The sequence below is a fragment of the Anarrhichthys ocellatus genome, unplaced genomic scaffold, assembly GCF_004355925.1.
Source record: "Anarrhichthys ocellatus isolate YVR2014 unplaced genomic scaffold, GSC_Weel_1.0 scaffold33, whole genome shotgun sequence".
Lineage (NCBI taxonomy): Eukaryota > Metazoa > Chordata > Actinopteri > Perciformes > Anarhichadidae > Anarrhichthys > Anarrhichthys ocellatus.
In genome coordinates, this window is record NW_022280063.1 from 1,615,540 (window position 1) to 1,631,014 (window position 15,475).

General features: G+C 41.2%; 1 protein-coding gene across 1 annotated transcript; it reads right to left on the bottom strand.

The window, feature by feature from the left end:
* Positions 1 to 1,742: 1,742 nt before the first annotated feature.
* slco1e1 (solute carrier organic anion transporter family, member 1E1) lies at positions 1,743 to 15,336 on the bottom strand. The gene is made up of 16 exons (XM_031865829.1): positions 15,217 to 15,336; positions 14,880 to 15,019; positions 11,323 to 11,494; positions 10,144 to 10,285; positions 9,863 to 9,995; positions 9,661 to 9,785; positions 7,767 to 7,913; positions 6,819 to 6,917; positions 6,030 to 6,263; positions 5,700 to 5,864; positions 4,730 to 4,925; positions 4,428 to 4,593; positions 3,785 to 3,969; positions 3,266 to 3,330; positions 2,985 to 3,102; positions 1,743 to 2,863 (listed from the first exon to the last, which is right to left on the bottom strand). Exons 3-16 carry the CDS (start codon positions 11,422 to 11,424, stop codon positions 2,305 to 2,307), a joined length of 2,436 nt encoding a protein of 811 aa, XP_031721689.1. The 5' UTR covers positions 11,425 to 11,494; positions 14,880 to 15,019; positions 15,217 to 15,336; the 3' UTR covers positions 1,743 to 2,304.
* Between the last annotated feature and the right edge of the window lie 139 nt (positions 15,337 to 15,475).

The window sequence follows — 15,475 nt, forward strand, 5'->3', positions numbered from 1 at the left end:
TGATTTCCGCAGCACATATTTCAATGTGACTACTTCAAGATGATGGGAATAGTAATAATAGGCTGTGTACTGTACACCTGATTTTTGTTAATGCAATAACACTCTGTGTTATTGGCAAACGTTGGCTGATTAAATAATAATACTGATTTGATTTAATATATAAATAACCTATTAAATATTTAACTTCTCTTGTGGATATGAGCAAGGTGTTTAGAAAGGTTAATGTGCACAATCTTCAAAGAAAGGACGGGTGGCAGGAAAGACAGAAGAAAGTGGGTGTTATGTCGGATTTTAAGTCTATTTTTGTATGCAGTCTGGGGAAACATGCCTTTTGTATCGTTCTGTTTTCTTGTTCCTTGGATCACTTTGGTATTCCGAGGAGCAAGATGTTACACGGGCGGCGTCTCAGTTTCCTGCTCCTGTCACAGAGAGAAAGCCACTATTAACTCAACTAACCCTGAGTTTACAGAAAGCTGAGGGATCTTTTAAGGTATCACACATTATTCTGTGTCAATTCTTATCTCCTCTATGGAGCACCTTTGTTTCCATTTTTACATTCAATGCAAAGATTCCGGCTTGGAAGCTCCAACGCACTCTCTCGGTACGGCTTTATTAGTATTCCTCCAGCGATGGACATGAGAGGAGGTCAGGAGTCACCGGGGAATGATTAGTAGATAAATAGCCAGTGACAGTAAAGGTAATGGTGCACTGGCCTCTGAGAAAGACAGTTCATGTTCATTATTGTTGACTGGGGACGTGTGTGTCCACTATGTTAATGACAGATACTCGTGTGTATCTACAAACTCCAACTCACGGTCAGAGATCTGGTGGAATAACAGCCTAAATGTTTAGCAAAGAGAGAAGACCTCATACACATGTAACCAGTGAGTGTGAGAAGGTGTGTGTGTGTGTGTGTGTGTGTGTGTGTCTCTTTCTGGCCCATGATGCATATACAGAATCAAATATAGAGTTAACGTCACCGACACCTGTAAACAAATGAATGACTCCTTCGTCAGAAATGTTAGTGGTTTAGTCTGATTAATGTTGCTCGTACTTTTCCTCTCGCCTAATCACACCACTGATGTCTCCTCCTATTGATATACTAATAACATGTTTTTGATCAGTATGCGGTTCATACATACAGTTAGGCCTCTGGTGAGTTTCCTATTCATGATTGTTCAACAGTAGTGGTTGAAAGAAAGCATTCAAAGATAGAGAAATGAAAGTGATATTCAATTTTGTAAAAATGTTACTGCAACTGATTTAAGACATGACCAGATGAACGAATCCTAACTCTTACCCAAACTCAAAGCTGCTACAACACACAGAATTAGCACCTAATTCTGCAGTTCACCTATGATCTACAGAGCTTTATAGCATCTTGGAAGTAATTGTTTTGGTTATACAGCCTGCAATTTCATTTTGTGATTCACTCTCAGGGCTCTCATCGGCATCATTTCCATATGCAGAGGGCATTATGGGGGAAAAGAAGTTCTAATACACCAACTGTTAGTGACTAGCTGGTGAACATAGCGGGTCATTTATCAGCTAAATTAGCAGATATTGCCCTCAGGAGTTGTTGGGGAGCCAAACCAGAGTCATTACATTTACCAGGTGGCCAAAAACACGACTCCAAATGAAAACTAATGCTGCCCTTCAACTTTATAAGGTAAATATGTCAGTACTTTATTTACAGCTTGTTGCGTTGCCCCCAAGTGGCCAAAAAAATCAATGACTGCACGTTTAATTAACAATGACATAATTTTTAAAATCAATTTGCACGTTTAGCACATCAGCCACTTCACATCATTTTCACAATATTTGTGTCCACAGCATGACATCGTGTTAACATAAAGTTCTTAAGACTGCGCATAGATCAGATCTGCAAAATGTTATGTGACAATAATATCACACATTCAAGGATGTATCTGTTGACATAAAGAATAAACACATTCATTTTGGCCCAAAGGTATACGCCATAATGTTTTTCATCCCGGGCCTTGCATGGCTGCTGTATACATCATGTGCATACACGAGTCAATATTTTGTACTGCTGGTCAATTTTTATAAGTACTGCACTATGTTTCTACAGCTTTGACACTGGTAGCCCATTTCATCTTTAGGACTAAGTGTAATACAACAGCTCTACACTGTAATAAAAGAGGAAGAAATACGGTTAGCATTAGCCCAGGTGAAAAGACATTTCCTCTTGACAATCCAAGTACATGTGACTGTTGGCCAAAATCAGTTACATTCCTTGAATAGACCCAGGTGGCCTTGTTTGAAAGCACATTGGTGGACAACTTAGTTTTGTTTGTCGTCAGTTTCTTTGCTGTGTGTTGTTTCTTTCGCTAATACTTCATCATCTGTGAGATCGTCCTCTTCTTCCACCTGTGCATCCGTCTCCTCGCAAACCTCGTCTTTTCCCTCTTTCACCTCGTCCTCTGACTTCAGCACGTCTATCGCTATCTTTGCTTCGTCACATGGAGGAGGAGTGAACTCAACAGTGGTCTCTGTCAGGGATTTGAGCTGTTGCGTCTCCTGGGTGTTATTTGAGGAGCTCAGTCTGCCGTCTTGGGGGAGCTGCTCTGTTCTGTGAACCTCCCCTCCCTCCTCCAGTTCTGCTGCGATCCTTACCCAAACTTTGGGAGCATGACGCGGTTTGGGAGCTTTAGGGGGGCCGGGATGGTCCTCAGTGGGTTTTGATGTGATTTGAAGGTCAATTCCCTTTGAAGCTTTTCTATTCTGCGTTTGTGTTTCTCGCTCTGGCTTACGAAACTGTCGTCTGAGGACGATGATGACGGCAATGATGAAGAAATACGAGGAACCACTGAGACAAGTGATCAGACCCAGGAAGATGATCCTGAAAGTAGAAACAAAAGATGGACGGAGGGCAATCAAGGGAAGAAATCCTTATTGCTATGGTGTCTAAAGCGGTGTCTTTTAGCAAATTTATATTTACACATTTGCAGTCCAAGGCGTACCTGTACATATTAGAGTCATATATGCGACATGCCCCCCTGCCCCCACACTTCTTGATTGACCACTTCAGGCAAGTTGAATCAATCAGGGCTCCGAAATACACTGGTGCAGGAAGTCCACCTACAGACAAGGTATCAAATATCAAATATGTGCTGTTGTATTGTGTCCGTCAATCATATTTTGGGACCTATCAGAAACTATGCCGATTGGAAGATGGTTAAGCAAAACAAGTCCATATCAAAAGAATAATAATTGTACTCAAAACTGACAGTATGAAGCTTACCAAGAGTCCTAGTTACTAAGGCCTGGATACCCAATGCAAGGGATTTGAGATCTGGTGAGATGCATCTGTAATTACAAATCAACACAGGGTTATTTGTATAGATCTTTTTTGTAGAAAGTTGCTTCCACAGGCAGTGTCTTTAAATAAATTGTTTTGCTGAGAGTTCGATGAGAAGATAGACCACTTTCATGCCGGTACGGTAAATATGAAGCAACTGCAAGCAGCTTAGCTTAGCACAAATACTTGCAACATCTAGCCTGGCTCCAAACATGTTTCCACTCTTTGTGCTAAGCTAAGCTAACCTTCTGTTGGCTGGAGCTTCATATTTATTGCACATGACATGAGAGTGATGGCAATGTTCTCATCTAAACCTGGGGCAAGAACACGAATAAGCATATTCAAAAATGTTAACCTTATGAAAACGTTTTTTACTCAACGCTCGCTTGGACTCAGATAATAAGATTGATAAATAGCACAAATATTCCCAGTTATCATAAGTCCGTTCTCGGGTGCACAGACCGTATGATAACCATGTAGCCAGGTGTAGCTCCAAGAGAGTTGATGAAGGAGCTGAGAACAGATACAGCCATGTAGGAGGTGAAACTGCGGCTGCAGTCCTTGGCATGAGGACACTGGCCCAGCCTCACGGACGTGCTGCTGCCTGCTGGGAAGGAGGCGGACAAACAGCTGCAGTTGTGGAAGACCTGGCAAAGAGAGAGAAGCTACAATGTAGCAGGAGGACGGACTGGAAATTAAGTGAAACGCCACATATTTATCATTTGGAAAACTTTGGAATAAAGTAGCAGTTGAATGACTTTTTGGATAAACAGGTCGAAAAAAAAATACAGTGAATCAAGATTTGTGGGACCTTATTATTTTAGGTAAACTCTCTAGCGAAAGACTGTAACTGTATATATTTAAGGATTTGTATAAAAGTAACTGTATTGTTGTATTTAATTTAGATTTCTAATCCAAATATTTGTTTTGTTTGTTCCTTTGGAATGAGGGTTTGAGGGTTACATTGTATTTCTGATGAACATGTCTAATCTAACCTCTGAAAGGCTTTTAAGGGTGATCATTTGGAAATTCTTAAAAGGAATTCCTAAAGAGTTCCTATATCTGTCGACACGGTATGTTTGTGCATTCACGTGTGCAGTCCTACTGTGTTCTTGCCGTATCCACTGGAGCTGAGGCAGCCAGCCATACATGGAGAGATGTAGGTGATGCCGCTGTCTGAGCACACAGGGTCCCACTCCTCTGCTGAACACGAGCAGTCTCTGTTACACTCTGAGAAGAGCATATCTCTGTCGGATGATATACTCTGCATCCTGCAGGGCAAAGAGGGTTTATATTTTATATAAGCTGCAAGTTGTTGTATTTTTAAGGCTGTAAAAAGAGTTCATCTTATACGTTATTTTGGTTTGCTAAAGCTGCGGTCATCTTCATAATACCCTCAGCACTGACCCGTTGTATGAGATGGTGAGCCCAGCCATGGGAATGTTATCACACTTGGTTCCAAACTGCAGCAGCAGAAGGAGGTATGCCATGAAGGATGTGGCAAAAGAGAGCTGAGCTCCTGACACCAAGCTCAGTTTATACCTCTTCATCAGCAGCCCTCCCAGGAAGATCCCCACCGCCACGGCTGGCAGGTTCAACACACCTAAGAAAAACACCAGAGGCTCTGGACACTGGGAGGCTCTTTTTACGGGAAGTCTCTCACTATCAGACACCCTATGATATTTTGTTTTACAATGACTTTTTAATCTTTGAGCAGAAGGGCTCAGTGTACTGTTGGAACCCTTTGATCTTCATCTGATACTGTCAAATCATAGAGCAATGATTATTTTGTAACTCTCTTTCAGAATGCAAAAAGCTACAGTTTGAATGAACTGTCAAACTTCATTTCACCCATGAATGTTTTGAAAAAGAATAATAAAAATGGGAGAAATACACTTATTTGCTTTCTTGCTGACAGCTGCATGAGAAGAATGTTACAACTCTCATGTCTGTACGATTAATAAGAAGCTACAGCATATAGACAGTTAGCTTCGATTAGCATAAAGACCGGAAGCAGCAAGCCTGGCTTTGTCCAAAGGCAAATAAAAATGCCGAACAGCACCCCTGAAGCTCACTGGTTAACACACCTGTTTGAGTAAAAAATGTAATGTAAAAAAAGACCAGCTAGCTGACTCTGTTTCCAGTCTTTATGCTGATTGGTTCCTGGCTCAAGCTCCACGTTTAGTGTAGAGACATGACACTGATGTCACGTTAACTCTCAGCAAAAAAGACACTAATCAAATCTTCCAAAGTGTCGAAAACTTGAATTCATAACCAATAAAATGTCTGTTTGCTTAATTCCTTATCCACTTCTGCTACTGTTATACTACCTTTGAGTATTTACCATTATCCCATAAATCACATTTATTTTTTTTACCTATGAGGAAGTTTGCTCTGGATGCAGATTGTCCAAACTGTTGTTCCATGTATTTGGCTTTAAAGGTGAACAGGCCGATGAAAGAGTTGAACTTCAGAATGCTCCCACAAAGGAGCAGGAAGTAGGCAGGAGTTCCAAACAGGCGCTTCAGTGAGGGAAGAAACCCTGTGGAAGGACTTCCAGTAAAAATACACTGCCAGCAATGCCCATAAACCTGCACACATGCTGTAATTTATTAAAATATCAACTATGTACTAAATATGTCAATTTAACTAGAAATGCAATGCAGTGTCATAGATGTTCTGTTATGGGAGGAGGAAGAGGATCAACCTTTAGCGATGTCAGTCAGCTTGAGGTTGTGATTGTTGTTGGGAACGTCCTCTGTCCCATCTAGGGTGCCATGGGCGGGAGTTGCCTTTCCCTCGTCTCCCTCCTGCTTTGGCAGCGAGCGGGGCAGGAACCAGAAGGGAATGCTGGAGATGAGGAGGAGGACGGAGGACACCATGAAGCCCATCCACCAGGCGCCCACCCAGCGGGCATCTTTAGGAGTGATGGTCACACTTTCTTGATGCCGGAAAAAGAGCATTCGAGTGAGTGCACACAAGGAGCAGGAAACTTGATGGGTGTTTCATTTGTCATATTGATTTGGAATTTTAACCTGTCACTTCCTATGTGTAACGTGACCAAAGTGGACACCAGATCTGAATTTGTAAATGGATGGGACACTCTTTCAGCGACACTGCACACTTAGGTGGACTGACTGAGTTGTGGTTGATGAATAAATTATCGATTCAACTTTTTCTATGGGTGAGAGTCGAGACAATTCCTCTCAGGGACACTCAGAAGAGACCTCACTAACCTGTTCTGACCAGTCTAATGCTGTTGTAGCGTGACAGACTTTTGCACCATGAACAGCAGGCTGATCAGAATCAGTCTGAACCAGAGCTCAAGCCAGAGTCAACATGTCTCTTCTGTCAAAAACATGATATTTTAGCATAAAAGCGCTTATAGGTTTAACTCCGTCGGCCTGTCTACACAGAGGGCGTTTCAGTTTTCGTGCTCACTTTCAGAGTGAAGACTAACATGATAGGTCTTGCACAACAAACGCATTACACTTACCGATATCAACATATCCAATGTCAACATATAGTTTGGCACAATAGGAGCCCAGAAGGAAACCAAACATGGGGCCCAGGAGAGTGATGGTCTGGAGACAGGCTGCAAATCACAAACAAATCAGTAGATTGACATTTTGTTCGATGTGGTGGAAAAAAGGAATTTTAAGAGAACTCCATTGGGAATAGATATGGTAAGAGTTAAGAAGACCAGGATAAACTAGACAAATATCTTCATTCTATGGGTACGTTTTAAGAAATGAGTCAGTTCCAGGCGCCAACCTCCAGGTGTGAAAGTAAAGCCAAAGTGAAACCTGGATTCTTTCTTATGGCCATCAGGGGGCCACTCCTCTGGTTGCAAATAGAAGTTTGATTGTATGGAAGTCTATGGGAAAATGACCCTACTTCTCTCTTGATTTATAACCTCAGTAAACATTGTAAACATGAGTTCATGGTCTCAGTTAGTCTCAAGTCTTCGTCGATACAGCATGATGTTTTTTTCGTAAATGATGGTCCCATTTAGAGTAAAATAGACAATAAAGCAGAGTATGCTTTAGGGCGTGGCTACCTTGTGATTGACAGGTCACTTCCACCATTTTGTCCGGTCTAGGAGTTGTCTGTGTTTTCGTCTTACAACTTTAACCCTCTCACAGTGTGTTTTCAGTTCATAAAAGTCAAGTTTAACATTAACATTAACAAAATGTCTTATTCAGGATTCGGTGGTACTTAGCTCCACTCTCTTGTGTCACTTTTGATTGCAAAAAATTTAAATCACGATTGGCAAAAACCAAGATGGGGATGGCCAAAATGAAGAATGGGAGGGTTCAAAAACATAGTCCACAAACCAATGGCTGATGTCACAGCAACTGCGTCCGCTTCTTAGAGAGAGTCTATGGTCTGTGAACACAATTTATGACATTTGAACCCTTTAAAATGAGCAAAGATATCTTACCTATATAGAAGGGTGAATTTTCCGCTCTAGCAAAGTCATCGATGTAAGAAATGCCCAGAGGTGTGACCGGGGTCTCTCCGATCCCTCGCAGAGCGTTCCCCAGGAACACATAGATCCACATGTGGGAACTAGAGTCTCTCACACAGGCTCCATGAAGACACACACAATAGCAAAGCATGATATTGATTTTATTGCTCTGATAAACAAACGATTTTCGAGGAAGCTGCTTTATGCTATCTCTGATGTATTGTTAAACATTATAATGATATTTTTAAATCTTTAAAATCATGTTCAAACCTCCACATGTACGTGGGTGCCTGTGTGTGTTTGTGTGTGTGTGTGTGTATGTGTGTGTGTGTCAGCACCGTTCCCAGATTCTATTGATAATTTTGTTTCTACAAGAAGACTTTGGTGCATGTGTATCAAAAGCCCCTTCCCATTCACAAGTAAATGAGAAAGAGAAAATAAAGTCTGTATGAATACAATGTGGTGATGATTCAATATCAATGTAATAAGATGCGGCATGGAGCTTGCATACTGCATTGTGTGTGACTTTCACATTGTGTTTCCTTCGAAAAACATCTCATCAGAGTGGCTGAACAGGATCAATACACTGCATTTTGTGGGCATATGACATTGTGAGAGAAGGAGAATAATTAATTATGGTTCCACAACAGAAAGACTGACAAATACATAAGCAGATACAGTATGTGACCAAGCTGAATGTATTAGCATTAATAAGATATCTGCCTTGTCAGTGATGCTATAAGACCTGATTTTTCTGCCTCTTTTCTCTTTCTCTTTCCGGCTTTCAGCTCTTGTTGGCTTGCTCTGCAGTCCAGATACAGAGTGATCATTGGCGCAGCACGACTTCAGCCGCTATGTGTAGTATGTAGACAGCATGGGAGTTGAGTGGCTTTGCAGGTCACACCAGGATCAGTGCATTCCAGGGGTGGTTGAAAGAAAGCCAGGGCTTTTGAACCAGGTTTCATGTCAACAGTGTTCATACAGGTTCTTTGTGTATGCTACGAGTGTGGTTTCTTGTTCACTGACCATAGAGAAGGCATCACCTTTATTTAGTTTTTTGTTTCGTTTTTGTTCAAGTAGTGTACATTTTATAGTTACGTTTGTAATTCTTGGGCTATATGTCTTCTCCGGTTCAAGATATAAGCCCAGATATGTGACTTTATATTGATGTAACAAGAATATTGAGCCACGCTAGCAGCATTTCAGTCAAAACTATAAATGTCAACCTTATGGTGGTAAAAGAAAAAAAAAAGTCAGGGGATCACCAAAGTCAGTAGGATCCATCCTCTGGGAACCATGAATGGCTACACAAAAGTGTTACTGCTAATCTACGTAGCAGACGTTGAGATATTTCAGTATGGACTAGGGCTGGCCAAATTGTAGTGCTTGTGGGCCATATACAGAAATTTGCAAGAAGCCACGGACCAAAAAAAACAGATTTCTGTGAAAAAGCACTAATTCTTTCAAAATGTATCAGCAGTCAATCGCTAACTTTCATCTTTTTGGTTCCGCCATATTTACCTAATCAACTGATGTAAACGTTTTCATCAACTAATTAATTAATTAACTAGTAAGGTCGAGTATTTGTTCATAATGGCAACAGCATCTCGTGTTCCAACAAAGGAGTGCACTTTATTAGAAATATGCGTAAGCCATATTCAAGTTTATTTTTAAAACATCACCACGGGCCATTTAAAAACAGGCAGCGGGTCGCTGTTTGGCCACCCATGGACCTACCAACAGATCAAGAAAATAATCCAGAGAGCTACGCTGCTAGCATGGCTGATAATGAAATGAGACGGTGTTCACTCACACCTCAGGGTACCTGTAAACCCATTTGCCCCCTGAGTTTAGCCCACAGTCTTACCTTTATTGTCTTCCATGGAGGGCTCGATCCAAATTTCAGGTACTTCTGTTGTCAGTGGATCCACACAGGCGGCGATGTTCACACTGTCATTCTGGGTATACCGAATGATTGTGTTGTACTTGTAGCTGTGAAAAGCACAATGAGACATTGAACCAAATCATTTGGAGCTCTTCTAAAAGTTGGACACTTGTTGGGCATTTACCGTCCCATGAAGAAGTGGGTCAGGCCGGTGAGAAAGGCCCCGACAGCCATGAGGAAACAGCCCACAGCAATGAGTCTGGGCCGATGTAGCTTGGCCCCAAAATGGCTGACCACAGCAAGAAACAACAAGTTGCCTACCTCCAAGAAAGGGAAACCAAGAGAGCAGAGGAAAAATATATTGAGACATTTGGAAAATCATCAGCTCAGTCAAACAGAAGAAGTTGAAGTAAGACCTGATCAGATGCACAACAGATCAAAATCAGATCAAAAGATAGATGGTACCCATCTCAAAACTGCCATCGATGAGTCCAACGTGCGTGCTGGAGAGGTCGAATCGTCTCTCAATCTGAGTGATGGAGCTCTTCATGTGGGTTCCTGTCAGAGCCTTTGAGAAGCAGGCGAAGGACAGCGCCATAATAAACAACTAGAAAACAACAAGGGAAAATGTAAGTCTTCAGAAACCAAAACTGTATACTTTAAATGAAAGGTTTTCTGTAATAATCTGATAAACATCCACCATTTAATGCTTTATCTACTATGATTACATACAGGCAACAACGGCAACATGTTTAAAATGTCCTACGTTGTTCTATAAATACTGATCACAGCCACTTTTACAATAACCTTCAAACTAAAAAAGCTCAACTGTTTCTGCCTCCTCCATTGCAGCCTCCACAGCCTTTGGTTTTAACTCTCTGTGTGTGGGCACCCTGGAGTCCCTTTATTTCTGAATTAATTCCCATCTGTCATAACTGCAATTCTCTTACATGTTCTGCTAGCATTTCATGTATTAGGCTGTTGTTTTTAATGCTCTAAATTCTCTTGAAAATCTTAATTAGAGCTCAAAAAACACTGTGTGTTTTCTGTAGATTTTATTTTATTATAAGGGTTTATTTGGTGATAATTCGGAACATTTGCTTTTAAAGCTAATATCTACAGACAGAGCTAAGGAACCATGAGAAAAAAAATGGGGAAAGTCTTGGACAAGATAGTAGAATAGTTATGTGTTTTGGGAAAATTGTTCCATTACCTTTGCACATGCTGATGTTGTGCTGCAATCAGGCAAGGCTGAGCTCTGGACTGATACTGAAGTGTTTGACAATAGTTGATATGCTGATGTAGAGTAGAAATGTCAAAGCCACGATTTTTGAAAACAACATATAAGCAGCTCTTGATTTGATTCTACCTACTTTGGGGGAACGCTGATGTTCAATTGACCAAGAACTGATGTATTGCTGATGTGCGTCTCACAATTTAAGCATTTATCCATCCATCCATTATCTATGCACTCTTATTGAAGTTTGATCCCTTGCTGTGAAGGGGCAGTTCTAACACCGGCTGCCTTTTTCGGCTTTTTAACTGAATTTCTTAATCTACTGCATCAACAACATGAACTTCAGCCCGCAAGGAAGAACAGAGTTAAAAGTAACCAGCCGAGGAGTGTGATTACATATTTAGTACTTTGAGAGTGGAGATGCCTGGGCGTTTTCTGGTCTCCCGGTCGGGGACACACAGAGCCTGCTGGCTGGTCATCTTGTCCCCGTCCTCTGCTGCTTCCTCCATCCCACACTCAACCCTTGTGTGCCGGTTAATCTGCCTGCCCTCAGTCCACTGCAAGAAAAGCAGCCGTACACTGTGGATAGACAATAACAGAAGGAAGGTCAGGCTAAAGAAAAGGACAACATGTTTTGACTGAATGGGAAAGTAACCATTTCTTTCTGAGTAAATATGTAGCTGGAGCTAGGGAGCCTGTTAGCCTAGCTTAGCATAAAGACTGGAAATAGGGGGAAATAGAAAGCCTGGTTCTCTCCAAAGGTAATGTTGTGGCAATTTATCATGTTCTGTTGGATATAACTTCTATCGCAGACAAGGCCATCCGAACTCATTCAATGTAACAACCAGTACTCCAACCTTAAGAGCATACAGGTCAGCGCCCAGACGGTGTCTCAGCCGTCCAGGAGGAGAGCCAGAAACCATGAATCAGATGACTACGATGCAACTATACATATTCCAACCCATGCTAGACCAGAACCTATGCCAGCATTGCCATTTAGGTTCAAACCGGCCTATACAGTGTTCAGAGAGTTGCACGCTAATACACGTAAGAGACAACTTCACACCATGTGGAAATGGGAAGCTAGCAGCTGACGTTGAGGTCAGAATGAGCCGACTGTGGAATCCAAATCATGTCTATGATGTACATGTAGAAATAAAAACATTGGCACTTCCTGTGTGGTGTTCAATGTGGACTCTTGTATGGATCTCAAAAGAAACACGACTACTTAGATTGGTATCCTGAATATCAATTGTGCAACACATGTACAGAAGTTACGATTTACACATCGCAGAATGAGCCTCCCACTAATTATCAAGCAGATCAATTGGAAGAGTATGAATGTTTTGCCAGTGGTGGATTTGATATGGATGGGAAAAGGGTTAATGTAGGTAATACTACCGTTTACTGTAAAGTAACCTGGGTGGTGTCCTGGTTCCCACAGGCTAATATTACTCCTTCGCTCATTAGGAGACTGATATGGTATGAAAACCCAATACCACTAGACCAAAGTTGTGAAAACATAACTATGACCATTCCCACTCTCCATTTGTTAAGTGAACAAACAACAGCCATAGCCGACAGGTATTATACTGAATATTCTGCATTAGCGCATTAACAGTATTAATTGTAGCTTTTCTATTGGCATGTTGCATCGTACCCATCCTGACTAGGCAGTGCCAGAGGAGTATGTTCAAACAGATGGGTGTCATGACAACTGTCCAACTGGCTCAGATGATGAACATGATGACGATTGAGTGAGGGACAAAGGCCCAATTCGCTCAAATGGTGATCGGACGACCGGACCTGTTTCCCACTCCGGACTATCTGGAGGACTCAGATGACATGGCGGAAACAGGACTAGGAGGCATCTCAGCATAAAGACGGGAGCCTGAACTTTGTTAAAAGTACATACAGGTCCAAAATCACCACGTCACATGTTTTATTATCTTTCCAGGAGAATGTTGTGAACATTTGAGAAGAGACACACCAGAACAACATATATCAGGGTTGTTGTATAAAACTGAGAGTGTTTCACTGAATGTATTGTGTTAAAATATTTCTGCATTCACATACTGTATATTCAAAGTTCACAATTCATAGTCATGATTCATATAGTCAAGTGTTATAGCTAAAATACACATTCAGCTGAGTTTTATCATAGACGTTGCATCTAATAAGTACCGGTACATGGTTCAATATTTTTGCAGAAACTAAAATGTGTGATGTAACAGTGAATGCATGATTAGAAGTAAAAACAGGTTCACTTCATGCCAGAAAGGTGGTCGCTCGGCGGGGAAGGACCATAAGGGAATTTTTCCTGTAAAGCAACCTGCAGGTTTTTTCGCCCTTATATGAAAGTGAACCTTAGTATTGCGTGATGTTATCTGAATTGTCTTACTAACTCAAATGTTCTGTGTTGGTTTATAATCAAGCATATATAATTGATACAATTACTCGGTATCATTCCCAGATTCAGATAAAGGTTATATGAGGTCAGGGTGGGGGTCAAGGGACCCCCAGAGGGGGGAATATGTTGAAGAAAATCATCATATAACCTAGGATTGAACCGAACACATTTGGTTTTTATAAGAAACGTTTTCTATAACTTGTTATGATGAACTCAGCAAATTTGGTATGATGTTGAAGACAGCATATGTCTTCCTAGAAGTGTGGGAGGTTAGCATTCCTAAACTGATAAAGGCGCACCAGATAAATTGGAATTATAGATAAAACTCTTCCCATACATGAATCATTTGTTCTGCCAGGATGTTATCTTGACCCAGGCGATGACATGAGAGCATATACGTAATGAGGAGACCAGATGTGCTGTGTTTGTGGTTCAATCGAAGGATTTGATTGGCGGAAAGTGACATAAGGGGCTGACTTTAGACTATAAGAGTAAGCTGTAAGAACTAATACTTTGAATTTGTTATGAATTGCCATGGGGGTGCATTAAACAGTCCCGCTGGTTGCTACTCCAAGAACTACATCTTTTCTCTTCATTTCAGCCACAACATAATGGTGATGCTTTTGCCACAACAGTAAGCACCCCAAAAGCTTATTTTCTTCCTAGCCTTTATGCTAAGTTATGATAACTAGCTGCTAGCTGTATTTGCATGTTCATTTGTTAATACGAGAGTGGGTATTAATCCTGAATGTAATACTGTGTTCAATTATGACTGGGAAGGTAGAATTTTCAAGTTCCCAGTCTCAACTGAAGTCGGATTTCTTACTCTGAGAGTCGGACACACTCCACCAACCCTGACCTCAAAATCTAAGATGGCTGCTCCGCACATCAACAGTAAAAAGAAGCGGTAGTGATATGCTGTTTATTAGCAAATTAGAATATTTCCCAAAATGTCAAATGAGTCATGTCATATAACTCATGCATTTTGTATATTTAGATGCATTAATAGTACATGTCACATTAAATGGCATCAAACAAAACTTAATTTTCATAAAATATAATAGATTTTGACAAAACATTGGCAATTGTTTACTTACAGTAATGATTATCTTTACATAGTCAATCATAGTTTACCAATATTTTCATACATCAATAATCTACTGCATAATAATACAATATTGAATGGTTTGAAGGACCTCAGAGTCTCAGTGATTTGCTTAGAGCACAAAACATGTCTGGTTACCATTGCAATGTTTCGAAAAGGTACATTTTATCAATCAGGATCAACTTTTTAGGAGTATTATGGTACTGAAGTGCAAAGTCGTGGTGCAAAGCCAATCCTGACACTGCAGCCTCACATGTCTGAATTTGTAAAGTGCTCAAACTCGCCTTCACCTGCTAACCCCTGCACCCTACCCTCCACTACATGATGTTCTGTTTGTTTATTTTGTTTGCTCTTCTGTCTTTCTTTTGTTCTGTTTGTCTTATATTATTATTATTATTATTATTATTATTAGTTTGTAAAGTGGGAGAAAACAGAGCAACTGTACTGACCTGTGTAAACTCCACCGACAAGGCTTCTTCTCCTCACAATCCTCTCAGCTCAGTTAATGTCAGGAGCTGCAGGTTGAATCCATATCAGAGAGGAAAATGGTTTCCGCTCATTTGTCCTCCGGAAAAGTTGAGAGGGAGGACTGACATAAATCAACACAATCAACCAGTTAGAATATTTTCTCCGGTTTAGCCTGTTTAGTACTCCCACCCAAAGAGCAGCCTGACTTTAAGGTTTGATCCACTCTTGGCAAGCAAGCCCTGGTTTTATCAGAGGAATTAAAATGTTGCTATATTTAGAGAAAAAGGTGGCAACTACTGAGGAAATTCAATGAAATACCTAGTGCATCTCCAGGCTGAAGGGACGGGGGTCTCCTCTCTTCTTCTCCTTCTTCTTCTGCTCCTCTTTAAGCAGCCATGTGTCTCTTCTCCTACTGAGAGGAGGAAAACTTGCTCTCCCACGAGCTCCTATTCTCCTGTGTGAGGGCAGTGCAGTTACTTGGAACCGGGAGGACAAAAGGCCTCGCACATTTTCATTCCACACACATGCCAGCCAGTCCAGGAGGGGGACAGCAGCAAGAGGACAGGGGGTGGAGGTG

What these genes read in the sequence shown, in the direction of transcription:
- slco1e1 (XM_031865829.1), bottom strand. Translation starts at nt 11,424, where the DNA reads ATGGAGGAAGCAGCAGAGGACGGGGACAAGATGACCAGCCAGCAGGCT. An exon ending in CTCCATGGAAGACAATAAAG is followed by an intron (nt 7,914 to 9,660) that starts GTAAGACTGTGG and finishes GTCTTCATGGAG; the next exon opens with CCTGTGTGAGAGACTCTAGT. An exon ending in GCTGACTGACATCGCTAAAG is followed by an intron (nt 5,865 to 6,029) that starts GTTGATCCTCTT and finishes GTCCTTCCACAG; the next exon opens with GGTTTCTTCCCTCACTGAAG.